The sequence below is a fragment of the Boleophthalmus pectinirostris genome, unplaced genomic scaffold (genome assembly GCF_026225935.1).
Source record: "Boleophthalmus pectinirostris isolate CB_2022bp ecotype Guang Dong unplaced genomic scaffold, ASM2622593v1 HiC_scaffold_16, whole genome shotgun sequence".
Taxonomy (NCBI): Eukaryota; Metazoa; Chordata; class Actinopteri; order Gobiiformes; family Gobiidae; genus Boleophthalmus; species Boleophthalmus pectinirostris.
This window is the reverse complement of record NW_026571095.1, coordinates 35,446,117-35,464,062: the sequence shown is the minus strand read 5'-3', so window position 1 is coordinate 35,464,062 and position 17,946 is coordinate 35,446,117. Positions and strand designations below refer to the sequence as shown.

The window sequence follows — 17,946 nt, the reverse complement described above, 5'->3', positions numbered from 1 at the left end:
CTCTAAGTCCAAGTCTGGTCCTGATCTGGTCCCAATCTCAATCCCAGTCTCAGTTCCGGTCTCCGTCCCGGTCTCAATCCCGGTCTGATCCTGTCCTGGTCCTGGTCTCAGTTCCGGTCTCAGTACTGGTCTGGTCCCGATCTCAGTCCTGGTCTCAGTACTGGTCTGGTCCTGGTTTGGTCCCAGTCTGGTCCTGGTCTCAGTCCTGATTCAATCCTGGTTCAGTCCGTTATCCTTTTTATCCATTCTTCATTTAAACTCAAAATCGAAAAACGAATCGTTATCTGTTTTTTTTTGGAGATAAATAATGAAGAAAATTGTTGTTTTTTCATTTTTTTATTTTTGGTTTTATTTTGAAAAACAAATGAACACACAGACTGATCCCTAATACTGTTGTGCATTTTCTCTTTTGTTTGAATTCTAACCCTCTCTTCTTCTTCTTCTTCTTGTTCTTCTTCTTCTTCAGGCTGCGGTGCTCCTCTCTCAGGGATAGTCCCTCCTCCCCTCGGCCTTTCCCGGACCCCCGCCCCCCCCCTCCGCCATGAAGGGCCTGAGCAGCCGGGCGCATCACCAGCTCGTCTCCTACGAACCCTCCTACGACCACATGGGGCACCACATGGACCGCAAGCCCTTCCTCATCAGCCAGATGGACATGCCCGTGCCCATCCAGATACCCAACCCGGCCGAGATGTCCTACTACAACCCCCAGCACGCCGGGTACCCGTCGGACAGCAACAGCATCGTCCCCTACGGCACCTTCCCGCGCCGCTGCCACTCTACCTCCTCGTCTCACCACGCCGACAGCAAAGACGAAAGCATGGCGGTCGTCCCGTACGTGGGCGGAGGAGGAGGAGGAGGAGGGAGCGCCTACGGAGGGAAAACCCCGACCAGAGTCCCGGCGAACTACGAATTCGAGCGGCAATCGTCGTTTTCGAGAGACGGGTACCACACGCTGCAGTACAAACGGGGCATGGTGGCGCACGCGGGCGGAGCGATGCCGCCCAACAACAATAATAACGACAGCCCGGGCAGGATTAGGCATCTGGTTCATTCCGTCCAAAAGCTTTTCACGAAATCGCACTCGCTGGAAGGCCCGCACCACACGCCGTCTGTCAAGGGGCCGAGCAACGGCAGCGTGAGCGTCATGGGCGGGGACAGGGTGGGCGGGGAGAGAGGCGGCGGCGCCAGAGCGAGCCCGGACGGCGAATCGAACCCGGGCGGCGGCGGCGGAGGAGGAGGAGGAGGCAGCCGCCATCGGAAGCGCAGCAAAAGCCGAGAGCGCTGCCGGTCGGCCGAGCCCAAGCACCGCGCGCACTACCACCACCACCAGCTCCACGGCTCCGCCTCCGCCCCCGGGTCCGGCTACTGGAGCTCCGACGACAACCTGGAGCGAGAGCTGTGCCTGTACCACCCGCACCACCAACAGCAGCCGCCGCCCTCGCCCACGCCGTCCATCTCGCCGTCCCCCATCGCCATGACCATCAGCCGCTACCCGGGCCAGCCGCCGCCGCCGCCCGACCCCGGCTACCCGCACACCCCGCTCACGGCGTCGCAGTCGCAGCAGTACTTCGGCATGATGGACCCGTACGGCACGCTGAACGAGCACACGCCGCTCACCCACTCGCACTCGCACCACGGGCACCACTCGTCGTCGTCGTCGTCCCACGCGCACCACCACGGGCACCACCACCACGGGCACCACCACGCTCACCAGCCGCTCAAAGTGTCGAGGAGCAACGACGTCATCAGCAAGTACGCGCCCGCGCCGCCGGGGATCAGCGCGAGCAGCAATAACACGCCCACGCCGATGGACCGAGGAGAGCGAGGAGACAGAGGAGACAGAGAGAGGTCGAGCGGCGCGTTGATGCCGTTAAGTTTGGCGGACGGGAGGGACAAGAAGGGGGCGTGGTCGTCCAGTTTAACGGTGAGCAGAGCCCGAGACGTCTTCACCAACCAGCACACGAGACCCCAGAGCCCCGCAGCCGGTAACCTAAACCTAGATAGAGCGCTAGTGAAAGCTCAGGCCAGTCAGCAGCAGCATTTCCTACAGGTAAAGTCCCACCTGTCCCCGCCCCCCTCACCCCAATCACCCAATCACGATGTAGTCTCCACCCTCCATTCACAATCTCACAACAGTGTTTCTTCTAAGCCGGTGCGGTCCAGTCTCAAACCGTTTTTAGGATTTATTTGGAGAGAGAAGCGGACGTATTTTGACCTCAATAAATCATCAGTTTTGCTTAAATACACGGTGAAAAAAAAATCCGGTACATCTCCTTTAATCACCCGTAATTAACGTATTTTAATCTAATGTCGTTTCCTCGTCACAAACAGACCTGGAGTTGTGTTTTTTGGTTTCATTCACACGTTTAACGCAGATTTACGCTGTATTTTTCTTCTTCTCTGTTCCACCTTGTGATGTCATCATGTGGCGATACAGGAAGTGCGCCACTGTGTTTTTAAACTCCACACACCTTCATTAGAAACATTTGGGTCATTTCAGTCCTGGAACTGCCAAATTATTTCTACTAAACTAAAGGTAAAAGGAGATGTTCGCTTGAAAACTACCGCTTCTTGATGACATCACAAGGTGGAACAGAGCGTTTTGAGCATGACTTGAAAGTCCAATATTATGTTAAATAGACTTTTGTGGGTGTATCATTCATTCGTTTTTCAAAATAAAACCAAAAATAAGATAACGAAAAAAACAACTATTTTCTTCATTATTTTTCTCCAAAACCAAAATGAAAACAAACCAAAAAAATACATATAGTGATTTTTTTTTTTTTTTTTTCAGTTTTCGATTTTGTGTTTAAATGAAAAATGGAAAAAATGGATAACGAACTGAACCAGGACTGAGCCCAGCCCAGGACTTAGACAAGGACCAGGACTGAGATAGGGACCAGACCTGAACTAGACTGGGACCAGACCAGGACCAGACCAGGACTGAAATGGTTTAGTCCTGGTTCAGTCCTGTTTTAGTCCTGGTTTAGTCCGTATGGGGTGCAAAAGTCCAGAATCCGTGTATCATTCGTTCTTTCGTTTTTCAATATAAAACCAAAAATAAGAAAACGAAAAAACAACAGTTTTCTTCGTTATTTGTCTCCAAAACCAAAATGAAAAAATGGATAACGATTCATTTTTTCAGTTTTCGATTTTGTGTTTAAATGAAGAACTTTTGCACCGCGTACGGACTGAATAAGGACTGATCCAGGTCCGAGACCAGACCGGGACTAGAGCGGGACCAGACCAGGACCAGAGCGGGACTGGGGCGGACTCCAAGCTTTGACTCCGAGCCTCAGCTTCGAGCTCCGGCCCTGCTGTGGGCTCTGAGCCTCTGGTCTGGTCCCGGTCTGGTCCTGGTCTTGTCTCGGTCTCGGTCTCAGGCCCGGTCTGGTCCCCAGTCTCAGTAGCGCTTTGGTCCCGGTCTGATCCCGGACCTGGTCCATTTGAACCAAAAGCTCGATTCATTTTCATTGGTGTGAAGCGTCAGTCGGATACTTTGCTCCACCTCGGAACCAGCCGCGGTTCTTGAGCGCAGAGGACCAGAGCAGCTCTGTCCCGGTCTCAGTCCCGCTCTGGTCTCGGTCTGGTCTCGGACCTGGATCAGTCCTGATTCAGTCCGTACGCGGTGCAAAAGTTCGGCATCGCAGTCACTGAAGTCACGTAAACGGGAAACGGACGTTATCCGTTTTTCCATTCTTCATTTAACACAAAAAGAAAACTGAAAAAACGAATGTTATCCTTTTTTTCATTTTGGTTTTGGAGACAAATAGCGAAGAAAACTGTTGTTTCGTTTTCTTATTTTTGGTTTTATATTGAAAAACAAATGAACAAATGATACACAGATTGTCCAGCATCACAGTTACGGAAATTTCCATTTTTCATTTAAACACAAAATCAAAAAAATAAAAAAATGAATTATCAATTTTTTCATTTTGGTTTTGGAGACAAATAATGAAGAAAATATATATATATTTTTTTTCTTTTCTTATTTTTGGTTTTATTTTGAAAAACAAACAAACGAATGACACAGATTATGAGTAACACTTTATTATTATTCTGTCTTCATCTCCAAAACTCAAAATGCTCTTTTCCAACTTGTGACGTTAAAGGTTGTATGGAGGATTTTTTTTTGTTTCAAATTGTCAGTGATAGATTATAGAGATGCAGTAGCCTTGTAATTATGATGACCAAAAAAAAGAGAATAAAAATTCATCAACTCTGGACGTGGTGGGGCTAAACATTTGCCAATAGATAACGACACTGCCTCGTTATCTGTGAGCTGACAGGCTGTCAATCAAACTCCCTACGTTTCTAGCGTAACTGACTTGCCTGCGCCGCCGGTACGTGGTTTACGTACGACTGTCACGCAGTCCACAGACGCCACAGACGCTGTTTACTCCACCAACGCAAACAGTTCTTAGCGGCTTTTTTTGACCTATATCTTCCTCGCAGTTCGCACAAAGTTTGTTGCGATGGCGACAAGAATCCAGGAGCAGTTCGCCGCAAAAGAAAGTCCGTTTTTTGAGGTCGCTGAAAGAAGAAGACAAGGGGAAAAGCAGCGAAGCCAAACTAAGGTGATTCTGGAGATTCATTCCAGCGATGGCGCGACTGAAGCAGACGCAGGGTCTAAAGACTGACGCACTGGTCCACAAATTACTCCTGGACAGGAAACTTCTGCTTATTATGAAAACGTACTTTATTTCCAAGAGCTAGTCAAACGTTTTTCAGGACACGAAAGCGATATCCTATGTCTGAAAACGTAATTTTCAATGCAAAGAAAGAGTCCGGTTGCTGCTGCGTGTTGTAGCTAGTTCATTCGCACTGAATCTCCGCGCAACCTTCTCTGCTCCCCTTTCCTGCTCCTCTCCCCGCTGCCCGATCCGTCTTCCCCCTCCTCCTCACTCCTCGGGCACGAAATCTCCGCGCACCGCTCCCCTCTCCTCTCTCCTCTCTCCTCTCTCCCTGCTCCGCTCTTCTCCCTTCCTCACTTCTCATCCAGGCACGAAATGTCCGCACACCCCCTCCCCCCGCTCCTCACTTCTCCGTCTTGCCTAACCAACACTGTAGTTAGTTGTTTACAAGTCATGTGCACCGGCTGTAAACAAACCTGTTTTCTGGCGTAAAGAGGAGGCGGGAGGAGGTGTTCTACGTAGGAGCTGTAGGGGAGGGGGGGTGGTTTCACGCATGCGCAACATTTGAAAAAGGACAAACAGTCGCTGGATTTCTCGTTCCTTGGAAAATCCTCTATACAACCTTTAAGTGAACAGCTCCTTTTACCTTTAGTTATGAGTGGAAATTCCAGCACTGAAATGATCCAAACGATTCTAGTGAAGGTGTGTGGAGTTTAAAAACACAGTGGAGCACTTCCTCTATCACCACATGATGACATCACAAGGTGGAATAGAGTGTTTTCAGTTTGAGAGAAGAACCTAAGAGCCTAAATCTGCAGGGTTTGTGTGTTAAACGTGTGTGAATGAAACAAACAAAAAAAAAACACAACTCCAGGTCTGTTTGTGACGAGGAAACGATATTAAAACATAAATCAGAAATAATATTAGGCTCTTTAAAGCTCACAAGAGTCAGTTTAAACCTTTAAACTCTGTGTTTTTCCTCGTTCTTCTTCCTCTTCTGCTCTCGAATTTCGCCGCAGTGAAATTCCGTGTTTGTTTGTGGAGTTTGAGGAAATCCGGCGGCATTTGTCTGGGCTCAGGGAGAGTCTGTCTGTAAATGTGTGTTTGTGTTGGGGCTTACGGGAGATCAGGACCACGCGGGAGAAACATCTGAACCAACAACAGTCTGAGCACGCCGTGGCAGAGTGGTTAGCCTCGCCTCGCAGCCGCCGCAGGGTTCACGGTTAGATTCCCCAGACAGAACGAGGCTTTTGCAGTCGTCCGGGCAGAGTTGGGAAGGTGACTTTTAAAATGTATTCAACTACAGATTACAGATTACAGATTACACACCGCAAAATGTAGTTTGTAACATAATCCTGTGTTAGACCTGGTTTAGTCTTGGTTTAGTCCTTGTTTAATCTTGGTTTAGACCTGGTTTAGACCTGGTTTAGACCTGGTTTTAGACCTGGTTTAGACCTGGTTTTAGACCTGGTTTTTAGACCTGGTTTTAGTTTTTAGACCTGATTTAGACCTGGTTTAGACCTGGTTTAGACCTTTTTAGACCTGGTTTTAGTCCTGGTTTAGATCTGGTTTAGACCTGGTTTTAGACCTGGTTTAGAAGACCTGGTTTAGAAGACCTGGTTTTTTAGACCTGGTTTTAGACCTGGTTTTAGAGACCTGGTTTTAGACCTGGTTTAGACCTAGTCCTGGTTTTCCTGGTTTAGACTGGTTCCTGGTTTTAGACCTGGTGTCCTGGACCTTTTTAGACCTGGTTTAGACCTGGTTTTAGACCTGGTTTAGACCTGGTTTTAGACCTGGTTTAGATAGACCTCCTGGTTTAGACCTGGTTTTAGTTTAGTGGTTTAGTCCTGGTTTAGACCCTGGTTTAGACCTAGATTTTTAGACCTACCTGGTTTTAGTCCTGGTTTTGTCCTGGTTTAGATCTGGTTTAGACCTGTTTTTTAGACCTGTGTTTTAGACCTGGTTTAGACCTAGTTTAAGACCTGGTTTAGACCTGGTTTTAGACCTGGTTTAGACCTGGTTTAGACCTGGTTTAGTTCTGGTTTAGTCCTGGTTTAGTCCTGGTTTTAGACCTGGTTTAGACCTGGTTTTAGTCCTGGTTTAGTCCTGGTTTAGACCTGGTTTTAGACCTGATTTAGACCTGGTTTAGTCCTGGTTTAGATCTGGTTTTAGACCTGGTTTTTTGTCCTGGTTTAGACCTGGTTTTAGTCCTGGTTTAGTCCTGGTTTAGATCTGGTTTAGACCTGGTTTTTAGACCTGGTTTAGTCTTAGGTTTAGACCTGGTTTTAGACCTGGTTTAGACCTGATTTAGTGTCCGGCAATGAGTGGAATTACTGCCCAAAATGTGAAAACAGGAAAATGCCGCAGTGTAATCCATTTATTTCAACAAAGTAACTGTAATCCAATTACCACTCACTGAAACAGTAACTCCCGACCGTTTGTGTTCTTCTAACGGACACAGAGACGCAAAATATAAACTTGGGAAACAGCGAAAATAATGAGTAGACTTTATTACTCACCTCTCGCAAAGTTGTGAATTTAAACCACAGCGTTTCATCCGTAGAAAATGTCCTCCGCAAATAATGACCCCGGTCCACAAAACTGCGCTGTTAATCCAGTTTGAGGCGTTTTTGTTTTTTTTTAAGTAAAAAGGTGGGAGTAGTTCCTCACGTGTGTTTGTTTATATCCACACGGCGCACGGATCGAGGTGAAGCGACAGTGACTCGACTTCCTGTGGACTTTATCTCCAATCTTTTACGCTTTTAAAATCATGTATCTGAACTATTGTATCACATTTCACAAATAATAATAACACAGATTTGACTTGAATCTAAACTAAAAGTGCAGAGTTTGATCTTTGAAGATTTAAGAGTCTAAGAGCGACTGGTTTTACTGGAGACAGGAAACAGCTGACATGTCTGCGCTCACAACGTTAAATCCTGTGGTCTGCAGACAGATCCAAGTGCAGTCTTTGCGATCGGAGATTTTAAGTCTCGTCGTTAAAAATCGTTGACTGAAAAAAGACTGAAAAATCCAGCCGTGTGTGGAGGCTTTAAGCTATTTTTAATTTTACATTTCAAATCTCTTCTCGCGGTGATGTGTCCGAGTCCGATCAGAGCTCAACTTAAGTTATAAATATTTGTCCGAGTCCAACCGAGTCCGTCAGGTTGTGATGGGAAACACCGTCAGACTTGGGTCGGGTTTCCGTGTTCTACTCCAGACACGTTTAGCTCCAAAGACCCAGAAAAGTGGGTCAAATGCAGAAACGAGACGTATTAATGTTTATTTCACATTAAACTGCTTGTGCGTTTACTTCTGCTGTTTAAAAGTATTTGAGGAAAACACCTGTTTTAAAAGAAGAAGTGTGTAAGTTCGGACATAACATTTGATTTACACTTTTAAAACTGGATTATGTAACTTTTCTGGCATTTCTTTGCCTACAATGTTCCAAAATATGGCATTAAATGTTTCAGTCTCCATAGAAACAAACAGGAGACGCCACCACAACAGTTTACAGGTGAGATCTGTGAAGAGGCGACTCCACTCTCAGTCAGGATGCAGGTTTTTAAAGACATTTTTAACCCATAAAAACACCCATTATGTAATAAATGCATCTTATAATAATAATAATATGAATACATTTTATTTTAAATAATAAAAACATTTAAGTTCTGTTTTTCAAAAACGTCTCAGAAATGTATCTTTCACTTCTCTCCCTTTATTTAGCATTTTAACAAAACAGATCTGGCTCTGAACGTGTCGACGCTTCCTCTAAATAATCGGTGGCACGGCTCCATCACAGCTGTTAGAAATGTTCCTGGTTTTTGGGCTCTTTAGATGTTGATTCAAATTAAATCAATCTGGACACAGTTTTATTTTATACACTGACACAGATAAAGTCTTTAAATGAAACAGTCGTTTGGTGAGTTCACCTTCAGTCCTTCAGTCTCTGGGTTAAACCTGTAAATCTTGAGACAGTTAAAGGTGAACTTGGTCACTTTTCTGCCGTAGGAACCATCACCTGTTTGTTTCCATGGCGATATTGCTTTGCCTCCATGGAGACAGAGAGACGCTGCATCCTGCCAAGTTACAAGTCAGATCTGTAGAAAAGGGTTTTGTTTTTTTTGTAATACAACCTTTGCATTTTGATAAAAGCAAAATATACAAGTTTAATGACATAGTTTAAATATCTACTGCATTTATCTCCATGGAGACAAGAAGGTCATGGACAACCCCCCAGAAAAGTTACACAGTGTGACATTACACTTGTCTGTCTGAGATCTGTTCAGTTACAGGTGATTTTATTAATAAAAGGAAAAAAAAAAAAAAAAAAAAATATATATATATATATATATATATATATATATATATATATATATATATATATATATATATATATATATATATATATATATATACATTCTTATAGTGAGTGGTCAGTGTTGGGGAGTAACAGATTACATGTACCAGAATTATGTAATCAGAGTACAAATGATGAGTAACTGTACTCAGTTACAGTTACTGTTTCAGTGAGTGGTAATTGGATTACAGTTACTTTGTTGAAATAAATGGATTACACGGCGGGATTTTCCTGTTTTTACATTTTGGGCTAAATCCCCTTTTTTTTTTTTTTTTTTTTTTGCGGTAATTCCACTCATTGCCGGACACAAAACCAGGTCCAAACCAGGTCTAAACCAGGTCTAAAACCAAGTCTAAACTAAGACTAAACCAGGTCTAAACCAGGTCTAAACCAGGTCTAAAACCAAGTCTAAACTAGGACTAAACCAGGTCTAAACCAGGTCTAAAACCAGGTCTAAACTAGGACTAAACCAGGTCTAAACCAGGTCTAAACTAGGACTAAAACCAGGACTAAACCAGGACTAAACCAGGTCTAAACCCAGGTCCAAACCAGGTCTAAACTAGGACTAAAACCCGGTCTAAACCAGGACTAAACCAGGACTAAACCAGGTATAAACCCAGGACCAAACCAGGTCTAAACTAGGACTAAAACCAGGACTAAACCAGGTCTAAACCGGGTCTAAACCGGGTCTAAACCGAGTCTAAACCAGGTCTAAACCCAGGTCTAAACCAGGTCTAAACCAGGTCCAAACCAGGTCTAAACCAGGTCTAAAACCAGGTCTAAACTAGGACTAAACCAGGTCTAAACCAGGTCTAAGCCAGGTCTAAACCAGGACTAAACCAGGTCTAAACCAGGTCTAAAACCAAGTCTAAACTAGGAATAAACTAGGTCTAAACCAGGTCTAAACCAGGTCTAAACTAGGACTAAACCAGGTCTAAACCAGGTCTAAACCAGGTCTGAACTAGGACTAAAACCAGGACTAAACCAGGACTAAACCAGGTCTAAACCCAGGTCCAAACCAGGTCTAAACTAGGACTAAAACCCGGTCTAAACCAGGACTAAACCAGGTATAAACCCAGGACCAAACCAGGTCTAAACTAGGACTAAAACCAGGACTAAACCAGGTCTAAACCGGGTCTAAACCGGGTCTAAACCGAGTCTAAACCAGGTCTAAACCCAGGTCTAAACCAGGTCCAAACCAGGTCTAAACCAGGTCTAAAACCAGGTCTAAACTAGGACTAAACCAGGTCTAAACCAGGTCTAAGCCAGGTCTAAACCAGGACTAAACCAGGTCTAAACCAGGTCTAAACCAGGTCTAAAACCAAGTCTAAACTAGGACTAAACCAGGTCTAAACCAGGTCTAAACCAGGTCTAAAACCAGGTCTAAACTAGGACTAAACCAGGTCTAAACCAGGTCTAAACCAGGTCTAAACTAGGACTAAAACCAGGACTAAACCAGGACTAAACCAGGTCTAAACCCAGGTCCAAACCAGGTCTAAACTAGGACTAAAACCCGGTCTAAACCAGGACTAAACCAGGTATAAACCCAGGACCAAACCAGGTCTAAACTAGGACTAAAACCAGGACTAAACCAGGTCTAAACCGGATCTAAACCGGGTCTAAACCGAGTCTAAACCAGGTCTAAACCCAGGTCTAAACCCAGGTCTAAACCAGGTCCAAACCAGGTCTAAACCAGGTCTAAACTAGGACTAAACCAGGTCTAAACCAGGTCTAAAACCAGGTCTAAACTAGGACTAAACCAGGTCTAAACCAGGTCTAAGCCAGGTCTAAACTAGGACTAAAACCAGGTCTAAACCAGGACTAAACCAGGACTAAACCAGATATAAACCCAGGACCAAACCAGGTCTAAACCAGGTCTAAACTAGGATTAAACCAGGTTTAAACCCAGGAAATGTCCCTATTTCTGAACAATTTAATCCCTGCCAAAGGTAAAAAGAAACATAAACTGTGAACAATCTTCTTAAAATCGAACAGAAACACAAAGAAAACGTGACGGTACTGAACATTTTTCTTTAATCTCGCTCTCGTTTTACAATTTTTATCAAACCGGGGATGTTCAAGTTTATTTTATTTTGAAAATCCGGTCGCTCTAACGCGGAGACAAAAGTGAAAATTTGAGCTCGTATCAGTGTTTTTTTATTTTTTTTTATTTTACACGTTTGGTTTTGGGCTGGACCTCGCTGGCTTCGGGGCTGTGGACACCGGGACTGGAAAAGCGTTGTGTTTTTTGTTTTTTTTTGTGATCTGGAGTCGGGCGATGAAGAGGACGAGCGGTGTGATGTGGAGTGAGAGAAATACTCTTTGTTCTAAAAGCACAAATCTTCAGCTGCGAATCTCCCCAGGACCAGGACCAGGACCAGGACCAGGACCAGGACTAAGACCAGGACCAGGACCAGGACTAGGACTAGGACCAGGACCAGGACCAGGACCAGGACCAGGACTAGGACCAGGACCAGGACCAGGACCAGGACCAGGACCAGGACCAGGACCAGAGAACATGCCGAGAACCAGGACCAGGACTAGGACCAGGACCAGGACTAGGACTAGGACTAGGATTAGGACCAGGACTAGGACCAGGACCAGGATCAGGACCAGGATCAGTACCAGGACTAGAACTAGGACTAGGACCAGGACTAGGACTAGGACTAGGACTAAATCTATTCAGTCTCACAGAAGACAGGAAAGACCAGGACCAGGACTAGGACTAGGACTGGACCAGGACCAGGACTAGGACCAGGACCAGGACTAGGACCAGGACCAGGACTAATACTGGACTAGGACTAAAAATAAATCTCCTCAGGCTCACATCACACACTGAGCCTGGACCAGGACTGGACCAGGACTAAACCCCTTCAGGCTTTGAGTGCCTAAACCAGGACTAGAACGGGACTAAAACAAGCCTAAAACAGGACTAAACAGGATTGGACCAGGACTGGACCAGGAATAGACCAGGACTAGACCAGGACTGAATCAGGACTGAATTAGGACTAAATCAGGACTGGACCAAGACTAAACCTCCTTCAGGCTGTGAGTGCAAAGAGGAGATAAGAACCAGGGTTGAACAAGGACTAGACTGGGACTAGACCAGGAGTAGATCAGGACTGAATCAGGACTAAACCAGGACTAAAATAGGACTGAACTAGGGATGGACCAGGATTGGACCAGGACTAAACCAGGACTAAATATCCTTCAGGCTGTGAGTGCAGACAGGACATAAGAACCAGGGCTGAACCTGGACTAGACCGGGACTAAAAGAAGAATAAAACAGGACTAAAGCAGGTCTGGGCCGAGACTATACCAGGACTGAACCAGGACTAAACCTCCTTCAGGCTGTGAGTGCAGAGAGGAGATAAGAACCAGGACTAAACCAGGACTAGACCGGGGACTGAAACAAGCCTAAAACAGGACTGAACTAGGACTAGTCCAGGACTAAAACAGGACTAAATCAGGACTGAACCTCCTCAGGCTGTGAGTGCAGAGAGGAGATAAGAACCAGGACTGAACGAGGACTACACCAGGACTAAACCAGGACCAAACCAGGACTAACCTCGGTCTAGAGCAGGACTAAACCAGGTCTAAACTCATAATTTACACTGTTTAATATAAATATCAGGGAAATTCAAATTACTTCTGTATTTTCACGATGAGATAAACGATTATAACGATTAAAACACTTAAAATCTAAATAATAATAAATAAAATAATAATAATAAAACCTCGAGTCTCGTTTCAAAGTCCGTGTGATCCACAGCGAGAGAAGAAACACTGCTCTAGAGTAGCCCCCCTCTCCCTCACTCACCTCCTCCACTTTTACTTTGAAAGCGCCTGGCCCCCTCTCTGCTCCTTTTATTTTGAAAGCGCCTCACCCCCACTCTTTCCTCCTCCTTTTATTTTGAAGGCACCTGTCCTTTTACTCTGGCGGTGCTGGTCCCTGTTGCTCCCTGCTTTTATTTTGAAGGCGTCCAGTCCTTCCCCTTAGTTATTTTATTTTGAAAGAACCTTATCCTCCTCTTTCCCTGTTCTTTTATTTTGAAGTTCACTGTTGCTCTCTCTATTTTATTCTTTTATTTTGGCGACCCTTCTCCTCTTTTATTTTGGCGACCCTGACCCTCTCTTCCTCCTCCCCTCTTTTATTTTGGCGACACTGGCCTTCTCTTCCTCTCCTCTTTTATTTTGATGATCCTGGCCCTCTCTTCTTCCTCCTCTTTTTATTTTGGCGACCCTGGCCCTCTTTTCCTCCCCTCTTTTATTTTGGCGACCCTGACCCTCTCTTCCTCCTCCCCTCTTTTATTTTGACGACACTGGCCTTTTCTTCCGCTCCTCTTTTATTTTGGTGACCCAGGCCTTCTCTTCCTCCCTTCTTTTATTTTGACAACCCTGGCCCTCTTTTCCTCCCCTCTTTTATTTTGGCGACCCTGGCCCTCTTTTCCTCCCCTCTTTTATTTTGGCGACCCTGACCCTCTCTTCCTCCTCCCCTCTTTTATTTTGGCGACCCTGACCCTCTCTTCCTCCTCCCCTCTTTTATTTTGGCGACACTGGCCTTCTCTTCCTCTCCTCTTTTATTTTGATGATCCTGGCCCTCTCTTCTTCCTCCCCTCTTTTATTTTGGCGACCCTGGCCCTCTTTTATTTTGGCGACCCCGGCCTTCTCTTCCTCCTCTCTTTTATTTTGGTGACCCTGGCCCTCTCTTCCTCCCCTGTTTTACTTTGGCGAAGCCTACTCTTTTATTTTGAAGGTACCTGTTATGTTGTTTTGGCAGCACTGACCCTCTTTTATTATGGCGACCCTGGCCTTCTCTTCTTCCTCTACTCTTTTACTTTGGCGACCCTGGCCCTCTCTTCTTCCTCCCCTCTTTTACTTTGGCGGCGCCTCTCGTGCTGTGGTTTCCTGTGTGTAGAGCAGTAAGCGCCGTAGTCCATAGCAGCCTTACTCTCTGTAGGATCCATACTTCTCCTGGTGTTTCTCTTTTTCCTGCACTTTTTATGAGGCAGATTCACAAATGAACCTCACGCCAGTCTCAAAAATACAAAAAAAAAAAACTATAAATATAAGAGTTAAACTGCACATAAAAGCTAAAATATTACTAACATTGTCAAATTTAATTGTCACAAAACTCTACTTTTTAAACATATATTGCAATTCTAATCACAAATTCACGATCAAAATCAAAATTGTGCAGCCCCACAACGCTTCCTCTTTGTACAATACTAATTTTTGCATTTATACTTTTATTACTTTACAAATTTCGACTGGTCTGAGGGACTTTTGTGAACCTGCCGCATTTTTCATTGAATCAAATTGTATTGTATTTAAACTGTTGTGTTAACCTGTGTGTGCGTGAGTGCAACTGAATCTGAATCTGTGTGAAATTATCTTTATTATTTGAAAATAATGAATCAGTGTGAACAGGAAAGGTTAAAGGTTAAGGCTTAAATCAAGGTAAGTGTATGAACTGCTAGTCTTAGTTAAAGCTGCATTGTGTAACTTTTCTGGTGGAGGGTCTGTCAGATGGGTTTTTTGTAGCTTTAAAAAACGTTCGAGAGGTTCATGTAAACTCAGAAAAATCAGCTCGAACCCTCAAGATTAATCACAACTGAATTGAAATTTGAATGAATGCAATTAGCAAATCACAAAAGCTGCAGTTTTTTAAGTACCATAGTTTCCCCCACAAACAACAAAATCTCATCTTCTGCTCAAAAACTGTACAAAAAATGTAGTTTAGATCGGTACAAACATGTTCTGAAATGTGACTCTTGTTCACAAGTTCCTTCTGAAAACTTAATAAAAACTTTACAAGAACTGAAACTTTACAAGAAAAACTGAAAACGTTAGAAGAAAACTTTACAAGAAGTAAAACCTTTACAAGAAAAGCTGAAAACTTTCCAAAAAACTTTACAAGAAAAACTGAAAACTTTCCAAAAAACTTTACAAGAACTGAAACTTCACAAGAAAAAAGTGAAAACTTTACAAGAAAACTTTACAAGAACTGAAACTTTATAAGAAAAACTGAAAACTTTGACAAGAACTGAAACTTTACAAGAAAACTTTACAAGAAAAACTGAAAACCTTACAAAAAAACTTAAGAAGAACTGAAACTTCACAAAAAAACTGAAAACTTTACAAGAAAAACTGAAAACTTTACAAAAAAATTGACAAGAAAAACTGAAAACTTTACAAAAAACTTTACAAAAACTGAAACTTGACAAGAAAAACTGAAAACTTTATAAGAAATACGGAAAACTTTACAAAAAAAACTTTACAAGAACTAAAACGTTACCAGAAAAACTGAAAAGAGAAAGAAAAAAGTCCAGAACTCGGTCTCATTCTTCATTTCTTTTATTAGCGCCACGTTTCAGTCCCTCTCAGTCCTTCGTTTCCTCAGATTTGAAATAACCGTTCATTCGTTATTTCACAAGTAAAAAGTTCTTATAACGCCAAACCCTGTTAAACAATGACAGAATCCCAAGAAAGAAAAGCAAGTTTGCATTTACAATTTCACTTACGACTTACTGTAAATATAAGAGACTAAATATAAATTAAAACAAACAAAATTTAATGCTTAATTCATTCATTCCAGAGCTCGAGATCTTTCAAACGTAACACTTTATACTTGTTTTTTTTTAAGACTTCTACAATGTCAGAATAGTGTTAAATCATCACTTTTTTTTCTTAGTTCTTATTTATTTCCATTTCTGGTCATACAAACTAATAATAATGTTAATGAAGGCACAAATATTTACCGTTTCTGATCGTACGAAACAAACGACAATGAGAATGAAAAAATGTAAGGACTTTTTTTTTCTTTTTTTTTTTCGTTTTTGGTCGTACAAACTAATAACGTTAATTAAGACACAAAAATTATATCAAAATTCACTATCGCTTTGTCTTTAATGTTCCGCAGTTTAGCGTTAAATCATCTTCATGGATCCCAAACCGGACAGAGTTCCAGGTCAGATCTGTGGAGAGGCGACGCCGCTCACAGTCAGAATGTTTGTTTTTTTCGAGGCGTTTTTTTGAGCTGTAAACGCGCCTGTAATTGAATAAATGTGAAGTGGAGCTGTTTAATGTCACACTGCGGAACATTCCAGGCAGAGCGATGACGTCTCCATGGAAACGTGTGTGTTTTGCATGTGTGTGTGTGTGTGTGTGTGTGTGAGCTTCAGCCTCTGGAACATGTCGTGTTTTATTTATATCTCTGAGAATAGAGCTCTGGATTTGTGCAGCGCTGGCTTCTCTGTCACCTGGACACGCTCTCCTCTCCTCCTCTCTCTCTCTCTCTCTCCTTCTTTTCTCTCTCTTCCTTCTCATCTCTCTCTCTCCTTCTTTTCTCTCTCTCTTCTTTTCTCTCTCCTTCTTTTCTCTCTCTCTCTCTTTCTCTCTCTCTCTCTCTTCTTTCTCTCTCTCTCTCTCTCTCTCCTTCTTTTCTCTCTCTCTCTCTTTCTCTTCTTCTTCTCTCTCTTCTTCTCTCTCTCTCTCTCTCCTCTCTCTCTCTCTCTCTCTCTCTCTCTTCTTCTTCTCTCTCTCTCTCTCTCTCTCTCTCTTCTTTTCTCTCTCTCTCTCCTTTTCTCTCTCTCTTCTCTCTCTCTCTCTCTTTTCTCTCTCTCTCTCTCTTCTTTCATCCTTCTATCTCTCCCAGCTTTCTCTCTTTCTCTTTCTCCTTCTCTCCATCTCTGCATTTATCCTCTCTTCTTTCCTCGCCTCCTCTCACTCTCTCTATCCCTCATTCTCCTCTCTACACCTTTATTCCTCTCTCCTTCTCTCCTCTTTCTCTCTTCCTCTCTCCATCCATCGTTCTCTTTTCTCTCTCTCTGCACCTTTTATTTTTCTCTCCTCTCTTCTTTCTCTCCCTTTAACCATCTCTCTCCTCCTTCTGACCTGTTCCTCATCACTCGCTTCCTCTCTCCTTCTTTTATCACAGACTCACTCTCTCTCTCTCTCCTTCTTTTCTCTTCTCTCCTTCTTTTCTCTCTCTCTCCTTCTTTTCTCTCTCTCTCTCTCTCTCTTCTCTCTCTCTCTCTCTCCTTCTCTCTCTCTCTCTCTCTCTTCTCTCTTTCTCTCTCTTCTTTTCTCTCTCTCTCTCTCCTCTCTCTCTCTCTTCTTCTCTCTCTCCTCTCTTCTCTTCTCTCTCTCTCTCTTTCTTTTCTCTCTCTCCTCTCTCTCTCTCTCTCTTCTTCTTTTCTCTCTCTCTCTCTCTTCTCTTCTCTCTCTCTCTCTCTCTCTCTCTCTCTCTCTCTCTCTCTCTCTCTCTCTCTCTCTTCTTTCTTTCCTTCTTCTGTCTCTCCCAGCTTTCTCTCTTTCTCTCTCTCCTTCTCTCCATCTCTTCATTTATCCTCTCTTCTTTCCTCGCCTCCTCTCACTCTCTCTCTCCATCCATCGTTCTCCTCTCTGCACCTTTATTTCTCTCTCCTCTCTTCTTTCTCTCCCGTTAACCATCTCTCTCCTCCTTCTGACCCGTTCCTCATCACTCGCTTCCTCTCTCCTTCTTTTATCACAGACTCTCTCTCTCTCTCTCTCTTTTCTCTCTCTCTTCTTCTCTCTCTTCTCTCTCTCTCTCTCTCTCTTCTCTCTCTCTCTCTCTCTCTTCTCTCTCTTCTTCTTCTCTCTCTCTCTCTCCTCTCTCTCATCTCTTCGCTCTCCTTCTTTTCTCTCTCTCTCCTTCTCATCTCTGTCTCTCCTTCTTTTCCTTTCTCTCCGTCTTTCTCTCTCTCTCTCCTCCTTCTTTTCTCTCTCTCTCTCCTTCTTCTTCTCTCTCTCCTCTTTTTCTCTCTCTTCTCTCTCTCCTTCTCCTCTTCTCTCTCCTCCTTCTCTTTTCTCTCTCTCTCTTCTTTTTCTCTCTCTCTCTCTTCTCTTTCTTCTCTTCTTTTCTCTCTCTCTCTCCTTCTCTCTCTCTCTCTCTCTTCTCTCTCTCTCTCTCTCTTTCTCTCTCCTTCT

General features: G+C 43.9%; 1 protein-coding gene across 1 annotated transcript in view; it reads left to right on the top strand.

Annotated features, from left to right (window-relative positions):
* The first annotated feature begins 541 nt into the window (after positions 1 to 541).
* LOC110169137 (disks large-associated protein 1-like) overlaps positions 542 to 17,946 on the top strand; it is a 101,677-nt gene continuing 84,272 nt past the window's right edge. The window contains exon 1 of the mRNA XM_055151402.1: positions 542 to 2,050. Within this exon, the coding sequence (XP_055007377.1) occupies positions 542 to 2,050 (1,509 nt within the window). The remainder of the gene's footprint in view (positions 2,051 to 17,946) is intronic.